The sequence below is a fragment of the Taurulus bubalis genome (genome assembly GCF_910589615.1).
Source record: "Taurulus bubalis genome assembly, chromosome: 9".
NCBI lineage: Eukaryota > Metazoa > Chordata > Actinopteri > Perciformes > Cottidae > Taurulus > Taurulus bubalis.
In genome coordinates, this window is record NC_136597.1 from 23,144,153 (window position 1) to 23,162,114 (window position 17,962).

Consider the following 17,962-nt stretch of genomic DNA (forward strand, 5'->3'; position numbering starts at 1 on the left):
TCACATTAATGGATGTTTAAACGAGAGATTTAAACTGAGGCATCGAATCAGTGAGAGTTGTGTGAAAAGTGTAGATTTAAATGTAAATTTAGTTCATCAAACTAAACATATGAAGTTAGTCTGAGGAACTTTTAACTTAATACTGCTGCCTCTATTTGACCAACACAAGTAAACAAGATCATCAGTGAGAAGATTGTCTATTTTTATGTAGGTATTCTTAATGTTATCAGGTCGGATTCTGGCAAAATCGGACGAAATCATGCAGGCTCACCAAAAAACTCCCTCAGTTCAGACTCCAGCTCGGTGCCCTCTGGGAGCCAACACTGCCGCCGGAGACCCGGGCCGCATTGCTGGGCCCGTTGGAGGGAAAGGAGGCACAGGAGAACCAGGACCGAGCGGGGAAGACTGTTCAGACCCTGCTGCAGTAAAATGAAAGGTTTTCAGGTGTTTCTGGTGCACAGAAAATGATGCACTGCTTAAAACTCACGTATAAGTGGTCGTATACGTGAGTTTTAAGCAATGCATCATTTTACATAGATGCGGTGACCATCAGAGTCCAACTTTGGGCAGAACTCAAGAATGCGTCAGCTAACGCATGACAGTGCTTTCTTTCATTCACACACTGGCTCGGACTAATTGCATCACGCTCCCCAACCAGCTGGCATGCCTGTGAATTAAAAAAAACTCCCAACAGAGGAAGTTGTACAGACAAGAGTTTCAGAAGAGGGAATTAAAATGCCCAAATACCTGCACAGTAGCGAAACTCTTGTAAAAAAAAAAGAAGAAAAAGCTGAATTCTGCTCTCAAATTATCTGATTTACACAATGATGATGCCTCCCAAGATTAAATTACAATTTAAATGAATGTCCTCCTGATCGAACGAAAGTAATTTGACTTGTCAGAGTGAGAAAAGGCAAAGGTGTTACTGATAACTAAAGATGGCACAATTATAGAGTTACAGTGAAAGAAAGAGTGAGCCAGCAATGTGTAATAACTGGATTCTAAGCAGCTAAATGGAATCCAGCCATCACTAATTTGATTTTCCTACAGTGACATGTCAAACTGACCTCTGTTGACGACTAGACGCACAACTCAGACGGGCAGTTTGAATTAAAAGCTGTATTGTTTCGGCATCGGGTTACAATCCGAACAGGTGAACAAAGCAAAAAGGGGACAAGGCGCGGAGGCAAGAGGTCTCAAAAGGCTGGCAAGTGATCAGGAAGGCTGGCCACAAAGACAGAAGTCCCAGTAGACGCTTCAGCAGGTAAGCTGAGAGAAAGTGGCTTGCAGTTACTAGGGGGAGCTCGTTAGGGAATTGGAAGCAGGTGTGTGCATGAGGGCGTGGGAGTCATGTGATGACTGAAGGAGGGAAACAATGAGGCCTCCAGCAGGTCAGGGAGGAGGGTGACAGGACGAGTTCAAGGAATAGTTTGACGCTTTGATGAGAAACGAGCAATAAGACTCTTAGCAGTTAGCTTAGCATACAGTCTACAAACAGCACTTATATAAACAATCCCTGATTAAAATGTCACATCTCCTTTGTGTGTGCCAGACTTTTCCTTGCCTGGTCGCAGTAACGCAGTGCTCCGCTAGCTGTTTCCCCCCGTTTCCAGTCTTTATGCTAAGCTAAGCTAAGCTAACGGTCTCCTGGCTGGTGCTTTTTATATTTAATGGACAGTGACAAGGGTGGCATCCATCTTCTCATCTAACTCTCCTCTCAGAGCTGCTTCAGTAAGCGGTTCTACGTTGCAGCACAGTGAGGAGCAGCAGGGATGACGGCTCAGACGGAGCATGTGATTCTGGTTGAGATCGACACGTGGAAAATCATGTGCGCGTGCTATTTAAATGGTGAACAAGGGGGGAAAATAGACATAGGCAGGGGAAAAAAGGCACATTATATTCATGCTTTAAGATCGTTAAGTATCCTTTCCTCAATAAAGAGGTTCTATCAGCCGTCTGTAGAGGATGCGAGTAGTTTTGTGTGGTCCGGGTTTACATCCCTTTTTATAAACAATGGATTGGTTTTGGTTTAACTTTGAGTTTCAAGCTCTGTGGAAAGTGAACCTGGATTTGAAAGCGACATTTGTCATAGTGTCTTTAGATTATTCATCTTAAACACATGTTCACCCACCTCTGATGGGCTGTGATACATAATTATGGCAGTATTATATGATTTAAGTTATATTTGGATGAAGGCTAAACTTTTGGATTCATAGTTTGACAGAACATTTTAACTCAAGGTTCACTTATTAACCGCCGTTTAATACTTTACTTTAACGCTCACCTTGTTATTCATTTCTGTATTAGTGAGATAGACTCTTGGAGGTCATGTGAATTCCTATTTTTGATTATGCCGCTGTTCTTTACCGCAGGAAACGTCTTAAAGATAAGGATTGTTTCCTGACCAGAGATCAGATGCTTCCTCCATAAATGTGCTTTATGCTCTCCAACTGTTCGCTGTGTCAAAGATCAGAGTTTAAAATACAATCCCTCTTTATTATTTTATACACTGGCTGGTATTGTCTCATGCCGGCTTCACGTCGCAGTGGCAGAGTGAAAGAAGAAAAAAAATCATGGTGTGCATTTGAATGAGGTAATGTGAAGATAGTAGTGAATACATTCATTTAAGTAGTATTTTCAAATGTAATTTTCTATTGTTGGTTCTTTCTTGTCCACATGTTGTATTATTAATCTGAATCTGCAAAGTGACTTAAGTTGTGGAGTAAAAAGTACAATAGTTGCCTCTGAGTTGAGGTTGAGTACTACGTGGCAGAAAATGTAAATAAGTAAAATTATACTTATAATTATAATAAATAATATAATAATACAAAAAATATGATAATTACAAGATTATTACAAATATCTAAAAACAAATATTACAAATATATTTCACAGATTTGTAATATACATTTTTTTATATTACAAATATATACAAAAAAATTAAAAGAATTACAAGATTACAAATATATATTTAAAAAATATTACAAATATATTACAAAGATTTGTAATACAAAATAATTACAAATATATATATACAAATAATAATCTAAAAAGTATTTAAAATAATTACAAGATTATTACAAATATATAATAAATACATAATTATAATATTACTGGAACCCACTAAACCTCACGCAAGAAAGCTCCAGACAACAAACTCCAGCCCTGTGTTGTTGTTGTTGTTGTTGTTGTGTTGGTCACTAAACTGCTGACTTTACGTGTGTCTCAGCAGCAGCAGATGGGCGTGTCCTCCTAAATGTTGCACTGCACCTTTAAGGTCCCTGAACGCGCCTTGAGGTCGTGCTCGTCAGGTGGAGCGCAGGAACAGACCGACAACCGACACACGGATCCTGTTTGTTTTTCTTCCAGTTCCTGACCGCGCAGAGAGAAGACAACACGTGAAGTCCCTCTTCAAGCTGCGGGAAGTTGATCAAGTCCATCGATGGTGTGGGAGGAAGACTTCCCGATGATTGAAGTATCGATCCCCTCGATGGAGAGGGAAGTGGACGAGTCTGGAAAGTCCAGAAAGGTGAGGACGCAGTGGGATCAGTTCAATAACTTGTGTGTCGCGTTTCTCGGCAGCGCAACAACATTCAACTCCTTCGTGTCCTCGCGGTGTTTCCTTGTTTCCTCGCTTTCTGTGAAGCGTGGAAAAGGTGAGCCAGGTAACCCGCAGGGGGAGGAGCCAACGGGAGCTCGCGCGTTTCTCTCCAGCGCTGCAGGAAACATTAAAAACATGGGAATATCAATGGAGTCTTGCATTTTAATTTTTGCTTTTAAATAAAAAAAATGTTGATAGACGTTAGTAGGCTACACAGTGGAGTACTGTAAGCATACTTTTTATTATTAGTACAGTTTTGAGGTACTTTTCTGCTACTTTATACTGCTACTTCAGAAGGAAATGTACTTTTTTTATTCAACTTTTTTTTGGTGCTAATTTAAATTACTTTGCCGATTCGTATTATCGAAACAAATCTTTACCAATTCATCATATTTTATTATGTAATTTGTTTCGTGCATAACATCTTAAACTAAAAACTTCAAAAAGTAGTAAAAAGTACAATAGTTTCCTTTTGAAAACTACATAACTGTTAAGAACAATACTTTCTACCACTGAAAAGTTACTTTGTTGTAAATATGTTTGTGTTTTTCTCACTCCACACGCTTTTGAGCTGGAGAAGGAAACCAGCGTGTACTCCATGTAGGATGGAGGAAGTATTCTTTAACTCAAGTACAAGTAACAATACAGCAGATACTCAATCACAAGTAAAATATGCATTATGCATTAAGTAAAGGCTTACATAACTTAAAATAAAGAAGTGTTATCAACTTAATGTATGCAAAAGATCAAAAGTATTTGTTTTCCAGACAAACAGCCCTGTAATTGTCGTTGTTTTATATTACAAGACGGAAATAATTATGGAACGTATTTCAAAACTGAACTTCAGTAAATGTACACAATATGTTATGGACTAACTAAAACATATCTATCATTTCATAAAGTGTATTCACCTGCCTTGAGAAGTTGGACATATTATGTTATATTGTTCCCTTTTCAAACAGTGATTAGTGCAGAGAGCTGGAAAACATTGGTCACAAACACACACACAAACACACACACACACACACACACCTCACAAGGTCTCTGTTTCTCAGTTTCACAGCTCTGTTTGTTTTACTGAAGTTCTCTGTGTCACTACTTTGTTGGCGGGTTTAAAACGTTAAATACAGCAGCAGCCTGACGTGAAACCACACAAACTTCCAGAGAACTGTCACCTAGTTATGAATTGTAATTAGTTTCATTCACATCTCCATTTTAAACTAATAATATATCAAAACAACACTGACCTGGGGAATGTTCTGCAGTGTGCTGAACTGACCTCTGATTCTGTTTGGTTTTATCATCTCAGTCTGAGATTTAATAGAAAAGAAGCTCTCTATCTCCTCCTGGTGGAGCAATGATGTCATTGCATTTTGATGCAAACTTCTCGGGAATAGTATGCTAAAATTGTTTAAACTGCACAATATGATTTTAAGAATCTCAAGACATCAAGTTGATTTAAGTCCTCAATTTTAAATCTTAAAATTAAATAGCTTTTGTTACGGTTTTTACTACAACTGTGTTTTATTTCAAAATAAATCTGTACACAAATATTGGTTGAAGTTGCATCACATGTTGCATTTATTTTATTTGAATCAGGAGAGATTCTCATTGAGATTAAAATGTCTATTTAAAGAGCGTCCTGGCCGAGACAGGTGGACACTCAAATAATACAAACACAGTAAAACGCACAACATTTAAAAATGTAGTATAATATTAATAATAAATAAAATATTGAGCGTTCAAGGAATTATGGTGTTGACATTTTAGATGTTGTGGTTGCCAAATATGTTAAATGACTTAATATAGACACACTTTAAATGTCCAACCCTGACATTGAATTAAATTCCCTAAATGACAGATTGTGATTAAATCCTCTCTGTCTTTTGTTTGCAGCTCTTCAGAGTGGAAGTCTTGTTTCACGGGAGGAAACATTATGTGCTCCGAAGAAACAGCGAATTCCAGACTCTCCACAGAAAAGTAAGTTGCTTTTAATTACACAATTATTCCGGTGTTATTGAATTGTTGATCGTTTCCTGTATGGAGCGCTGCCTGTTATGAGTTGTTTCAGTTATTTGTAACCTCAGATAAGACTTAACAGAACCATTAACAACACAAGGAAGCTTCACATTGATGCTCTTTTATGTTTGTTAGAATATGCATTGAGGTGCTTAACATTGTTTTTAGAAAAGTTTCTACTTTTACTTTATCAGTTGTGATAGTTTAATATCATATTTTAAAATCATCATTATTATATTAATGTAGTTGCAGATGAATAACAATATTTTATGGATTGTAAAAGTAATTTCCCTTTTTTTTATTTTTATTAATGCAGACCAAAATGCATCGTGGGTATTCTTCAGGGAATTTCCTTCCTCATAACTCATAATCTTGATTGTCATTATACGGTGAAGGACTTCACACGCAGAGAATAACAATATATAAAAAAATATATAATACAGCAAAGTATATAAAGGTACAATTTAATTGAGTTTTACAGTTAAATATGTGAGTTATATAGCAAAAACTGAATAAAAATATAGTTTTTGCAAACAATGCACACAGAATTGAGCATTGTTTTCATCCATGTTTGTTGGCCATCTTCTTCCCTTTACTTTCATCCACACTTTGCTGAGTCTTGGCACTAATGTGAAAACAACCGTAAGAAGTGGATCACAGCTTCAGGAAATGTATTCTCGTGGTCAAAAACTACGTTTTAATTCCAGCTATTTGGTGTTGTGTGCCATCACTTCTCGTTGTACCTGCAGCTCAGGAAGATCCTCCAGACTCCAGATTTCCCGAGCAAAAGGAACCCCCACCTGAGGACCAAACCTCAGGAGCAGAGGAGCCAGGAGCTGGAGGACTACGTCCAGGTAACTCTCTGTGATGCTGGAGCGCCGTTTGGCAAGGCAGGAGTCTCCAGCACGGGTTTTTTAGCTCACTAAGCATTTCTATAGCACATAAACAGGAATGTTTATTGAAATAACGGAGGTGAAAGAGCATTGATGACATGCTTTATAAAGATACACAAGTGCCCAGATTAGAATTACCATCCCTGCAGTTTCCATGCGATGACACAGCAGTACTTTTGTCTTGCTCAATTAGAGACTGTGGTCCGGATGTAATCGCTGCATTTTGTGTCCTGGAATAATACTTGATAGTAAAATAATAATAGTTTACAGACCTTGTACTTGTCTGATCTAAGCCGGACCTGTTATCAAAACAGAAGGTCAAATCAATAAGTCAAGTTTTATTTATTTAGCGTCTTTCAAACAAATCAAATGCAGAAGATGAAGAGACTAATGCACATTGAATTAAGTCAGGGAAAATAACAGAAATAAAATGCAACTCATTTTAAAATGGTTAATAGTTATTAATAATAATAATGAAAGTAAAATTTGCTGAAATCCAATATGTAAATACTAAAACTCTGTATAAAATCAATCTTCAAAAGCAATAATAATAATAAAAACATAAATAAACATAAATAAAAGCCAGACGTTTAAAACTATTAATATGTTCAGTTTAAAACGTGCTTTACAGGAATAAGAAAAGTAAAAGGAGTCAGGAGACAAAATATATACACACACACACACACACACACACACGCACATGTGCACACACACAATCATTAATAATTTTATTGTATCAAGAAACCTTTTTCTTTTAACTAATCTACTGTAATGTTATTATTATAATGCTTTGGCAATATTGTCTTTTTTGAACATTCATGCTAATAAAGCACTTTGAATTGAATATAAAAAAAATAAATACCACAAAGTAAAAGTTACAGAATCAAGAAAAAAAGGAAAGATGCTTAAAATGCTTTCAGAAGATTTGAGCTGCAAAAGCAAAGCGGCTGTTCAGGAGTCGAGGAGCAACGACAACAACAACAACGCATCTTTAACGCAACACGTGCTCACAAGTCCGGATTGTTCTCTGTTGCCGCAGGACATCATCTACCAGAACGAGGACGTGCCGCAGGTGCTGCTGGACTTCCTGCACGTGAAACACTTTCACACCGGGGTCAAGGTCAGCAGCATGGAGTAAGTCCTTCAGCCCGGACTCCTGACCCAGAGACGCTCAGTTTAGCAACTTAATACAACTTTAGGCTGTTGAGTGTGTGTTTAAATGATGCTATTTATAGACAGAAGTAAGTAGCTTTATGTATCGCAGAGTAGCGTCTGTAAAATTGTACTCTTTATTTGAACAATGTCTTTTCAAGAAATCTGTAATTCATTTTATTTATTTATTTTTCCAGATCGCTTGATGATTTGGACAGTCAGGATTACAGGTGAGCTCTCTACTAGTATCTCTACTAGTATTTGTGTGGTGCAGTTTGTTATCGTGGGAGGAATCCTGCGCGCCGATTACTCGTCTCTGCGACGCCGTTATATATTTCAGTGATGATGGAAGCATTTTAATGACTACAGTATAAAAACGTTCCATATATTTCCTTTGCAGAATGATTTGATTCTTTGCATTCCTGCAGGTTTTTGTATAAATCCGATTCTGACCTCAACAGGTCCGAAAAGAAACAATTACAACATTTGTTTAAATATTGACTAGGGATGTGAAGTGATACAAGTTTATTGCTACTAAAGCCACTATTGATCATCCGATTCTTTGATTCCTGATGCGTGTTTTCTTTTGGGGGGAAATAAAGTCGGCAAACAGGCTTTCAGGGTCACATGTGGTCTCTACTGCTCCAGTCCGTGTATTGGATATAAGCTTAAGAGATTACTCAAAGAGAAATAAAGTGATCACTGTTTCACCTTAACTTAGGGCTACGCTTGTGTTTGAAGAAAAAAACATGGCGGAATTGAGGAAAAGCCACAGAGGCGCACGCTTCCTCCGACGGTTTGTAATTGTTCGCCACCTCTAGTCCGGATGCCGCTCCACAAATCAACGCATGCAGGCTGCGATACTTTTTGACTTCCTCCATCTGTACGTCTTGTCCGCCGAGCGTCACGTCGAGTTGTCGTCGCACAACAAAGTCGGTGTGTGTGTGTGTGTGTGTGTGTGTGTTGCATTTGAGGGCCCCTGGGTTGAGATGGCCATCCGAAATTACGGGACTTAGCCCTGTTTCTATCACAGGGTTCTTACGGTCATGGAAAACCTGGAAAAGTCATGGAATTTTAAAATGGTTATTTCCAGGTCTGGAAAAGTCCTTTAAAAAAAGAAATCCCAAAAGTCATGGAAATGTGTTATATTCATGTGTTCATGACGTTCATTTACGCGGAGTTTGAAATAATGAATATGCTTTTAAAAGAAAGATGCTCAAAATATAAGCAGACATCCATACAGGCATCTATATAAATGTTTATTCTTTTAATCAAACTATTGTCTCTCATTCATTTGTGTCATTTAAGGTTTACTGTATGCTTTGGAATTCTCATTGTTAGTTTAAATACTACATTTTCTCACTTTTTCATTCACAAAATGTTTGGTCATGGAAATCCATTGCTCAGAATGTATATGAACCCTGTATCAAATAGAGATGTGTTCCTGCACCCTACCTCCTTATCATTTACCATAACCAGTATATGATGACATATGTTTGTGTCACAACAAGGATGAAAGTTGGTGTAAACATTGTCTTAATGTTGCGTCAGACCAATGTATTGCTTTTGTTTCCTCAGTTATCCGTTACCAAATCAGCGAGTGTTGGGATTCTTTCAGGATCCTTATCTCTCCGACTGCACATCAGGTAGGAATGCTGCACGCTAACGGCTAACGGCTAACGGCTCCGTAGCTGCGAGTCGAAAACTAATAACCCCGCGCTCTCTTCTCGTCCTGCAGAGCTCCCAGATGTTGTTGTGGACGGAGTTCTCCAGGGTTTTTATACCCGGGACGTCCGGGTCAGCTTCACCGCTCCCGTGCTCCCCGAGCCCGACCCCGCCGCTTCCATAGAGGCCTGAAAACCTAGTGTTTTAAAATATAATATATGCAACACGGCCAAATACACAATGCCAGCAAGGAAAGAGCCTAAGGCGTGGCAATGAATGAACGGTAAAACGTGTCTTTTATTCATTTTACTACTGTCACTTAGTTTAGGTTTAAAATAAAGGAGCAGTGTAGAAAATGACTTGAAATCCAGGCAGCAGAAAGAGTTACTTTATTATTTTGTTGGGTACATTTTTGTCACAGTTGTACACTTGTGTTTAGAGGTTTCTTACATTCGTATGTATTTGTAGTCATTTGAGTTTATTAAGGCTGGAACTAATTTGTACATAAGTGTTCGTCAAACACAGTCAGCTTTTTTTCCGGCCGTGTTATATTAAAGCCCTTTTTAGTGTTAAATGATTTTGGAGTTATATGTACTTTTGTATCATGTTTATATTGAAATTATAATAAATAATCAAACACGATGTATCCCGTTTCTCCATTTAAACCTGAGCTGGAGGACAAGTGATGCCTTTCCATTTTGTATACATATTCTTTTATATATTCCTATTTCCAGTCATGACCAAGTTCCCCCAGTACCTCATGAGCCTACATACATTAATATAGATTGACTAACCTCTCATCATTTAGAATACACAAGGGAAAAAAGGGATTTTTGTAACCCTTAAAAAGAAGAAGACTAAACGTAAACCATCCTTTGGTTCATTAAACTTTTTTTTTCTTTTTACAAAATGAACTAAAATATAGAAAAAAAGCATGTCATCATGTCCTCGTCATCCAGCTTTGAAGTTAGATTTACCAAAAGATGGGCGTCCAGGTGCCTAATGTAACAAGCAATACAACAGCTGTTACAGAAAAGTAATTACATCTTGTGCATTTTACATTTTACAATGCACCACTAACTTGTGCTCACCAATTTGACTTTGTTTCTAATCCTTTTCACAAATTATTCTACATCTGTGTCCTTGGCAATGAAAGTCCCTTCAAAATATGGGCGTTCATCATCTCCACAGGCGGGACATGAGAAACGGTCATCTCCGAGAAATTTGTCAATCTCGTGCCGGCAAACCCGGTCGTCTAACGGTTTAGCTTAGTCTGTCCTTGTAAACTTCTCGGCTGAGACGAAGCACTCAGGAGGACAGAGGGACGACTTCTATCTGATGTCTGCGTCCTTCAGGGCCACCGTAGTTCTCCGACACGCTTGGAAATGGAGGGATGAAGTGAGGGGGTCTGTTGCTGCTTGCAGTCCACAGCTCTCACCACTAGATGCCGCTAAATCTCACACAAAAGGTCAACATGGCAGATCACTGTCACGGTTCTTTCTTTTATACGGATCTGATCATTTATTATTACACCTGTACTCTTCTTATCGGTACGTTTCCATCCATCTGTTCTATGCACATTTTCAATTTATGCTTAAAATCCCCCAAAATAAAAAAACAACAACTCTTGCCAGTTATCTTTTCAGCTACATGACAATGCAACTTCCAGCTGATCCATGATTGCACATCTTCTTTATTAAAATACACTTGCCATAATATATATATATATATATATTATAATATATACTTGTTTTAAAGTATATATTATAATATATATGTATATATTATAATATATACTTGTTTTAAAGTATTGTTATCTGTTTGTTTACCATATTTATTTTTAAATGATGTCTCGATTATGGCACTATGTTTATTGTTTTAATTATTTTGTTTACGTTTCCATTTGAAAATGCATATATTTTGCTATGTGTACACTGAGCGTCCTCACTACGTAGTTTTAGACTAGAGCACTGAACACGTTGGAGTTTGGAAAAAAAAACCAGGACGGATCCGTTTTTACTAGCGAACGCCTCACTGTCTCACGAGCTGCCACAGAACCAGCAGTAGTTGAGTTTGGACACGTGATCCACTTCCTAAAAGTATTTTTACTTTGCTCAGTTTGCTGCAGCAGTTGAGAAATCGCTCTTTTTCGCTCATCTGCAGCTTGACACTTCAGCAAATGCAGTGTGCTTGTTCTGGAAGAGTCTTTCAACATTACATCTTTTGTTGTTTGATCATTTCTCACCACATAGCAATCACACAGGTCAGCCAGCATCGTTGGCAGTTAAAGCGAATTAATACGTCCACGCAGAATTAAACTCTACCGACCCCTGACCTAATCAGAATCAGCTTTATTGGCGTTGTGTGTGGACACACATATGGAATTTGACTCCGGTTACACGTTGCTCTCATCATACATATGTACATATGATATGCAAATAAACAAGAGAGCTCTGTAGCGCCACCTAGAGGGGAGGAGTTGTAGCAGCTTGTGTCCAGGGTGTGAGGGGTCTACAGTGATCTTTCCAGCTTGCTTCCTGACTCTGGGAGATGTACAAGTCCAGGATGGAGAGCCGGCTGGAACCAATAGTTCTCTCTGCAGACCTCCGGGATGATGAAGTCCACCTACAGGACCCTTGCATATGTCCCTGGGGAGTCAAGGTGTTGCAGTATAAGGTGTAGTCCCATGTTGCTCTGTTTAAGTCCCCACAATGAGCAGGAGTCTGGGTGTTTGTGCTCCATGGTGTTGATCTCGGTGGTCGCCATAAAGGGAATGCAGACGTCAGTTCCCACCGGCTGACTTCCTGAGTTACGGCCAGGAGGATGTAAGACGTGTGGATACGAACTGGAGAACCTTCTCAGGGATGAGGGCAATAAAACGAGACAACCAGGCGCAGCGGGTAATTCTGGATGTTTTGCTATTTTAATGTTTTTAAATGTTGTTATATGTGTTTTATTTCTTTCGTTATATGTGTTTTATTTCTTTATTTCATAGTGACGCTCAGGTTTTGGAATAAACCCGTCTACTAGAGACTGTTATCCTCCTCTCATAAGAGTATAATATATTTAGGAAATACACAATATAATCAATGCTTGGCAAACTATAATGTATAATAGGAAGATTTGCAAACTCCTGTCTTTCTTCAGTCCACTTGTATCATTATGTCTAGGGTTCATCTATATAATACTGTGATCTTTTTTTTATAATATCAATTGTGAAATTGTGCGAGAAGAGGCTTGTCAAACTGAAGTGCAAAAAAAGGAGAAGTTAAGGAGGAGAAAGAAAGTTTTTTTTTTTAAAGGCCCTCATAAGTAAGTCCAGAAGGAACACGAGGGCAGATACCACAGAGGCCTAATGCTGGGTGAAGAGTTGTAGAGACACGTCAGTGAGATTAGTTCATTATTTTCTCCGTACTTTCAGGACTCTGCTCCTCCAACTTCTCAGTTTTCATTCAAAGCACTTTTAAAGTGGCACTTGTAACTTGTAACCCGAGAGGCCGAGCTTCCCGACGACCTTGAGAGGTGAGTTCAGGGTCCTCACTGGTACTAACACACACTTACATAACATACAACTATTTGGTGTAGAATTGTAGAATGTCTTTTTTATTTTATTGTTTCATTCTTTTGGTTAATGAATGTATTCCATTTTGTGTTTTTGAGCCTGCGTTGGGTTTTCTCTCTCACGTGACAGTTGTGGTAACTTCCCGCCGGGCAAAACCGAAACTAAAAAAGAGAAAAAGAGCTGCTGTTGTTTTCTTGTGACAGAAGAGCAGAGAGCAGCACGCGGAGCAGGAAGGACCTTCATCAGGAGGAGGAGGAGAAGGAGCACAAGAAGATACCAGAACCTCTGTTTCTGTTCCACTGAAACGAAAGTAGAGTTTCATGGTTTCCTGCTGAGCCGTGTATGAAGACAAGCGAGAATATTAATAATAACCAGATGACATCCAGCTAAAGCTCAGCTCACACCTCTGTACTGTATACTGGTCAAGGTGAGTCAAGACTTGTAGTTATTATTATTATATGTTCTTATAGTCTCACTCAGGGGCGTTTCTAGAATTCAAGGAAAGAGGGGGCTTAGCCCCTAGGGAATAGGGGCTTCCCTCCGTGCATCATTTACTTTGAGCTAAACTCTTTGGTTTAGTTTACTTTGAGCTAAACTTCTTGGTATAGTTTACTTGGAGCTAAACTCCTTGGTGTAGTTTACTTGGAGCTAAACTCCTCGGTGTAGTTTACTTTGAGCTAAACTTCTTGGTGTAGTTTACTTTGAGCTAAACTCCTTGGTGTAGTTTACTTTGAGCTAAACTACTTGGTATTGTTGAAGATATCCATCTTATTAAAGCATTCATTTTGTACAACATTGTTAGAAGTATCCATTTTATACAACAAGCCATGAGGCCACGTTATTTGAGGTGAAAACAACAAGATTGCTCAAGGAGTGAGAAAACTGCAATTGTAGAAGTATGCGTCGAGAAGTCTACAACTCAAGGTTATTTACCCAATCATTAGACCTAAGAAATGAGGGAACGCCAGGTGCGGAGGCTTCGCTCGACAGTTTAGATAAGATACAGTTTTGCTAGAATTAATAATTCAACTTCGCTTGACAGTTTAGATGAGCTACAGTTTGTGAGAATACTACTTTGACCTCGCTTGACGGTTTTGATGAGATACAGTTTGTTAGATTAGACTTGGCCTCGCTCGGCACTTCAGACAAGATACAGTTAGCACACACACACTAATGCTTCACCGACATCGTTACATTTTACGCACACACATTCACGCTTGGCTGACAACATGCACACACACCGATACTTGTGGCGTTGGAGGATTCGTGAGCCAAGAGGGGCATATCCAACCCTGTGCTCCACCAAGGAGATCTCAAAGTCTAAACCAGGAGACTCTCCCATCTGATGCCGTGTTCACACCAAAACAGTTGCGAAATATTCGCGCGTCCAGATTACATGTTAAGTCAATGCACAGCCGCGTTAGGTTGCGAAAAAGCGAATTTTTCGCCGGGCGTCGCGATAGAAGCGAAACGTCGTCGCAACGCCGCTTTTTCGCTGGCGTTGAAATATTTCAACTCCAGCGAATAATTCGCATGACGCGGAGTTGCGAAAGCCAATCAGCGTTGAGAAGCTCCGCCCGGCATCACCGCCGTTACTGAATCAAACTGCTGGTCCGCTGAAGGAGCGCTGGAAGCGGCTTCATTCAGACACTCGTCCTGGAGGAGTCGGAGCTGTGTGTGACTACGGATAATATTATGAACCCAGACACGGGGTGGTTGATGTTCCGACGTGTGTGGAACTTCCTCAACAAGTATAAAGCAGAACTAGTGGTTATTTACCTGGTGGATGAAGGAAATAGTAAATGTTTTCAAGACACAGAGATAAGCCCCGCCCCCTTTCCCCAGCGATGGTTGCGAAAAAACGGATTAACCACACAGAGCGAATTTTTCACCTGCGGCGCGATATAGGCGAAGTGGCGTTGCGAAAATTCGCAACTGTTTTGGTGTGAACACGGCATTAGTCCTGTCCAATCACAAATGCTCTTAGAGACTATATAACGCTTTGAACTCTCCTAAAGAGTCAGTCTGTCGAGGAATAGAGCGAGCTGCCCTTCCTACAGACCCGTGATCAGGTATTATCTGCTTGTGTGATACTCTGTTGAATAAACCTGATTGAAGTTCAACTTTAACCTCCTGAGGTCCAGTGGTCTTTTAGACAGTATAGTTTACTTGGAGATAAACTCCTTGGTATAGTTTACTTGGAGATAAACTTCTTGGTATAATCCTGCTGTGGTTGATGAGAGACGTTACTTGGGTAGTGAGAAAGCCAGTGAGAAAGCCAGCACAGCAGCCTCCCCAAGGTCCTAGTGCCCTATGGTTAAGTACGATGATAGGCTATTGGGAAAGTAATTTGAAGGTGGAGAAAACATACAAACACATGCACATGTGTAGCATGTTAGAGTTATAAATAACTTGTCCATGTGAGAAACAATAGTTTCATTTAATGACATCACTTTTTTTTTCCAAGCCAAATTATTTGGGCGGGAGCTGAAGAACATTTTAGGGGGGCTTAAACAGGCTTAACGACGCCCCTGGTCTCACTTCATTAGTTATCTTCAAAATGTACTTCTACTTTTATATGATTTACTCATTTACTCATTTTTTTAAATGCATTGTTGGACATGACTGAGGTTCATGTTCTAATGTTTTTCTCTTTAAATTGTTTCAGATGTCTTACAACCAAACCATCGTTTTCTTTGACCTGGAGACCACTGGATTAGGTAATTCCACCCGCTCCTCCATCAAATGTAACCGTATGTTTATTTCCTCCTGTACAGATAACGCATTTACTCTATGGTTTGATGAAGGGATCAGATAAATCCATAATTTATACACAGAAAACACGTTTGCGTCATTCTCCCAATTATCACAAATCTATGATCTACCAAAGAACATTTTTTTCCGCTACTTGCAGATCAGGAGCTTTGTATGAAAATCTTTTGACTCATTTCTGAACAAGCCCATGAAATCTCATGTTGACAGCCTCCTAGAACTGGACCCGAACAGTAGAGGATTGATATCCCAAACTTACAAGCTCATTAACGACATCAATCCACACTCCTCTTCCTGTACAGGCTACGAAAGAAACCTAAAATATTTGTATGAAAAAATAACTGCACACTTAAATGTGTTTTTCTTTTTTGGTAAACTGCAAACAAAAACATTTCTTACTAAATTAAAAAAAAACACAATTTTAAAAGGTGCTGATGGAAAAATTAATGTCACTACAAGTTGTATTTTGTCATGATGGCCACACCAGGAGATCTCTGACCAATGCAGAACAATCACAACAATGAGCAGTTTGCTCACAAATCATTTACAATATTCTATAACCTTCATCTCTTTACATTTTATTTTTCTCTTAACCCTCCTCAGACACTAGAGTGTGTCACATCCTCCAGTTGTCGGCGGTCTGTGAAGGGAAGGTCTTCGACGTTTACATCTTCCCGCAGCGTGAGATCAGCTATGACGCCACCCGGAAGAATGGCTTCACCGTCCGTAATGGCGAGCTGTTGCTCCACGGGTATCCCGTGGACACTATTAGTCTTGGCCGTGCTCTCAGCTCCTTCATCGCCTTCCTCCGCTCCTTCCCCCGGCCCGTGCTGCTGGCGGCCCACAACGCTCAGGGGTTCGACGTTCCCGTGCTCCTCAGGGTGCTGCGACAGTTCCGGCTCCTGAGGAGATTTCGGCAGGTGGTGTCCGAGTACGTGGACACCTTACTGTTGAGCAGGAACCTCTTTTGGTCGCACAGTTATAAGCTGGAGTATCTGGTCCGCCACTTCCTAAACAAGTCCTACAACGCCCACGGCGCAGTGGAGGACGCCTGGGTGCTGGAGGAGCTGTTCAACCACTTGAACCCCAGCTGGGACGACATCTGGAGCGTTACCTACACATTTTGAGAAATAAGGATACAGCAAAGAAACTAAATATTGCCATGAAAACTAATTATTCCATTACAAACTAAACCTTTCCTTCGCAGTTTGTGTTCTCATCATGTGGCCTCATGTGGATGGACAGACAAGTTCTTGTGATTTGGAGAAAAATAAATGTTTACACATTGTTACACCCCAAACTTGTGTACTCTTATGTCTTTCCAATAATAAATACTAGTAAATAATTCCAGTAACATTAAACTTTGATTCTTCTGACAGCTTAAGTTATTGTGCAGATTCAGATTATTAATATAAAATATACTCAAATAATAAATGATAATGTATTACTATAAATTAAACTACTCAGCAGTATATGCGTAAGTAATTAAAATGAGCTCCAACTTTACCAGCTGCGAGTAATAAATACAGTATATTAAAGCATCAGTAGTTATAATCCATTAACCTTCTTAACCCCAGAGGGGCTCAGCCCTTCCACCTCCCAAACCCAACCAGTCCAATAGGGCCTCTGGTGTCACACAGAAACAACACAAACGGCACATCCAGGCCTTACAAGTCAATATAAGTCAATGTTTCATGTTTATGACACTATTCCACAATAAATAAACCATAAGCATGCCTCGAAGGGACTCAAGAGTGACTTGGGAAATTGTGAAAATATGCAATTTCATATTGATAGCATGAAGCTACACAGGATTACCATACCGTTTTGGAATCCTTGGAACCAACTGAATCCACCAATAACCCCAAAAACCTTCGCCAAGATACGCACAACATTAAATGTCCGCAAAAAAATAATAATGGACTTACTTATGGACTTACTTACACGCGCAGCAGGAAGGACCTTCATCAGGAAGAGGAGGAGGAGGAGGAGGAGGAGGAGGAGGAGCACAAGAAGATACCAGACCCTCTGTTTCTGTTCCACTTAAACGAAAGTAGAGTTTCAAGGTTTCCTACTGAGCCGTGCATGAAGACACACAAGAATATTAATAATAACCAGAAAACATCCAGCTACAGCTCATCTCACACCTCTGTACTGTATACTGGTCAAGGTGAGGCAAGACTTGTAGTAATTATTATTAGTATGTTCTTACATGTCTCGCTTCATTAGTAATCTTCAAAATGACTATACTTCTACTTTTAGATGATTTACTACATTTTGTAAATGCTTTGCTGGACA

General features: G+C 39.4%; 2 protein-coding genes across 2 annotated transcripts; both read left to right on the top strand.

The window, feature by feature from the left end:
* Positions 1-3,442: 3,442 nt before the first annotated feature.
* snx22 (sorting nexin 22) lies at positions 3,443-9,972 on the top strand (the record flags this gene model as incomplete). The annotated part of the gene is made up of 7 exons (XM_079224354.1): positions 3,443-3,529; positions 5,498-5,581; positions 6,370-6,474; positions 7,553-7,647; positions 7,863-7,895; positions 9,244-9,311; positions 9,404-9,972. 7 exons carry the CDS (start codon positions 3,443-3,445, stop codon positions 9,520-9,522), a joined length of 591 nt encoding a protein of 196 aa, XP_079080480.1. The 3' UTR covers positions 9,523-9,972.
* Positions 9,973-13,161: 3,189 nt separating this feature from the next.
* LOC306741023 (DNA polymerase III subunit epsilon-like) lies at positions 13,162-16,954 on the top strand. Its single transcript, XM_079223275.1, has 3 exons — positions 13,162-13,319; positions 15,561-15,612; positions 16,268-16,954. Exons 2-3 carry the CDS (start codon positions 15,561-15,563, stop codon positions 16,789-16,791), a joined length of 576 nt encoding a protein of 191 aa, XP_079079401.1. The 5' UTR covers positions 13,162-13,319; the 3' UTR covers positions 16,792-16,954.
* The last annotated feature ends 1,008 nt before the right edge of the window (positions 16,955-17,962 follow it).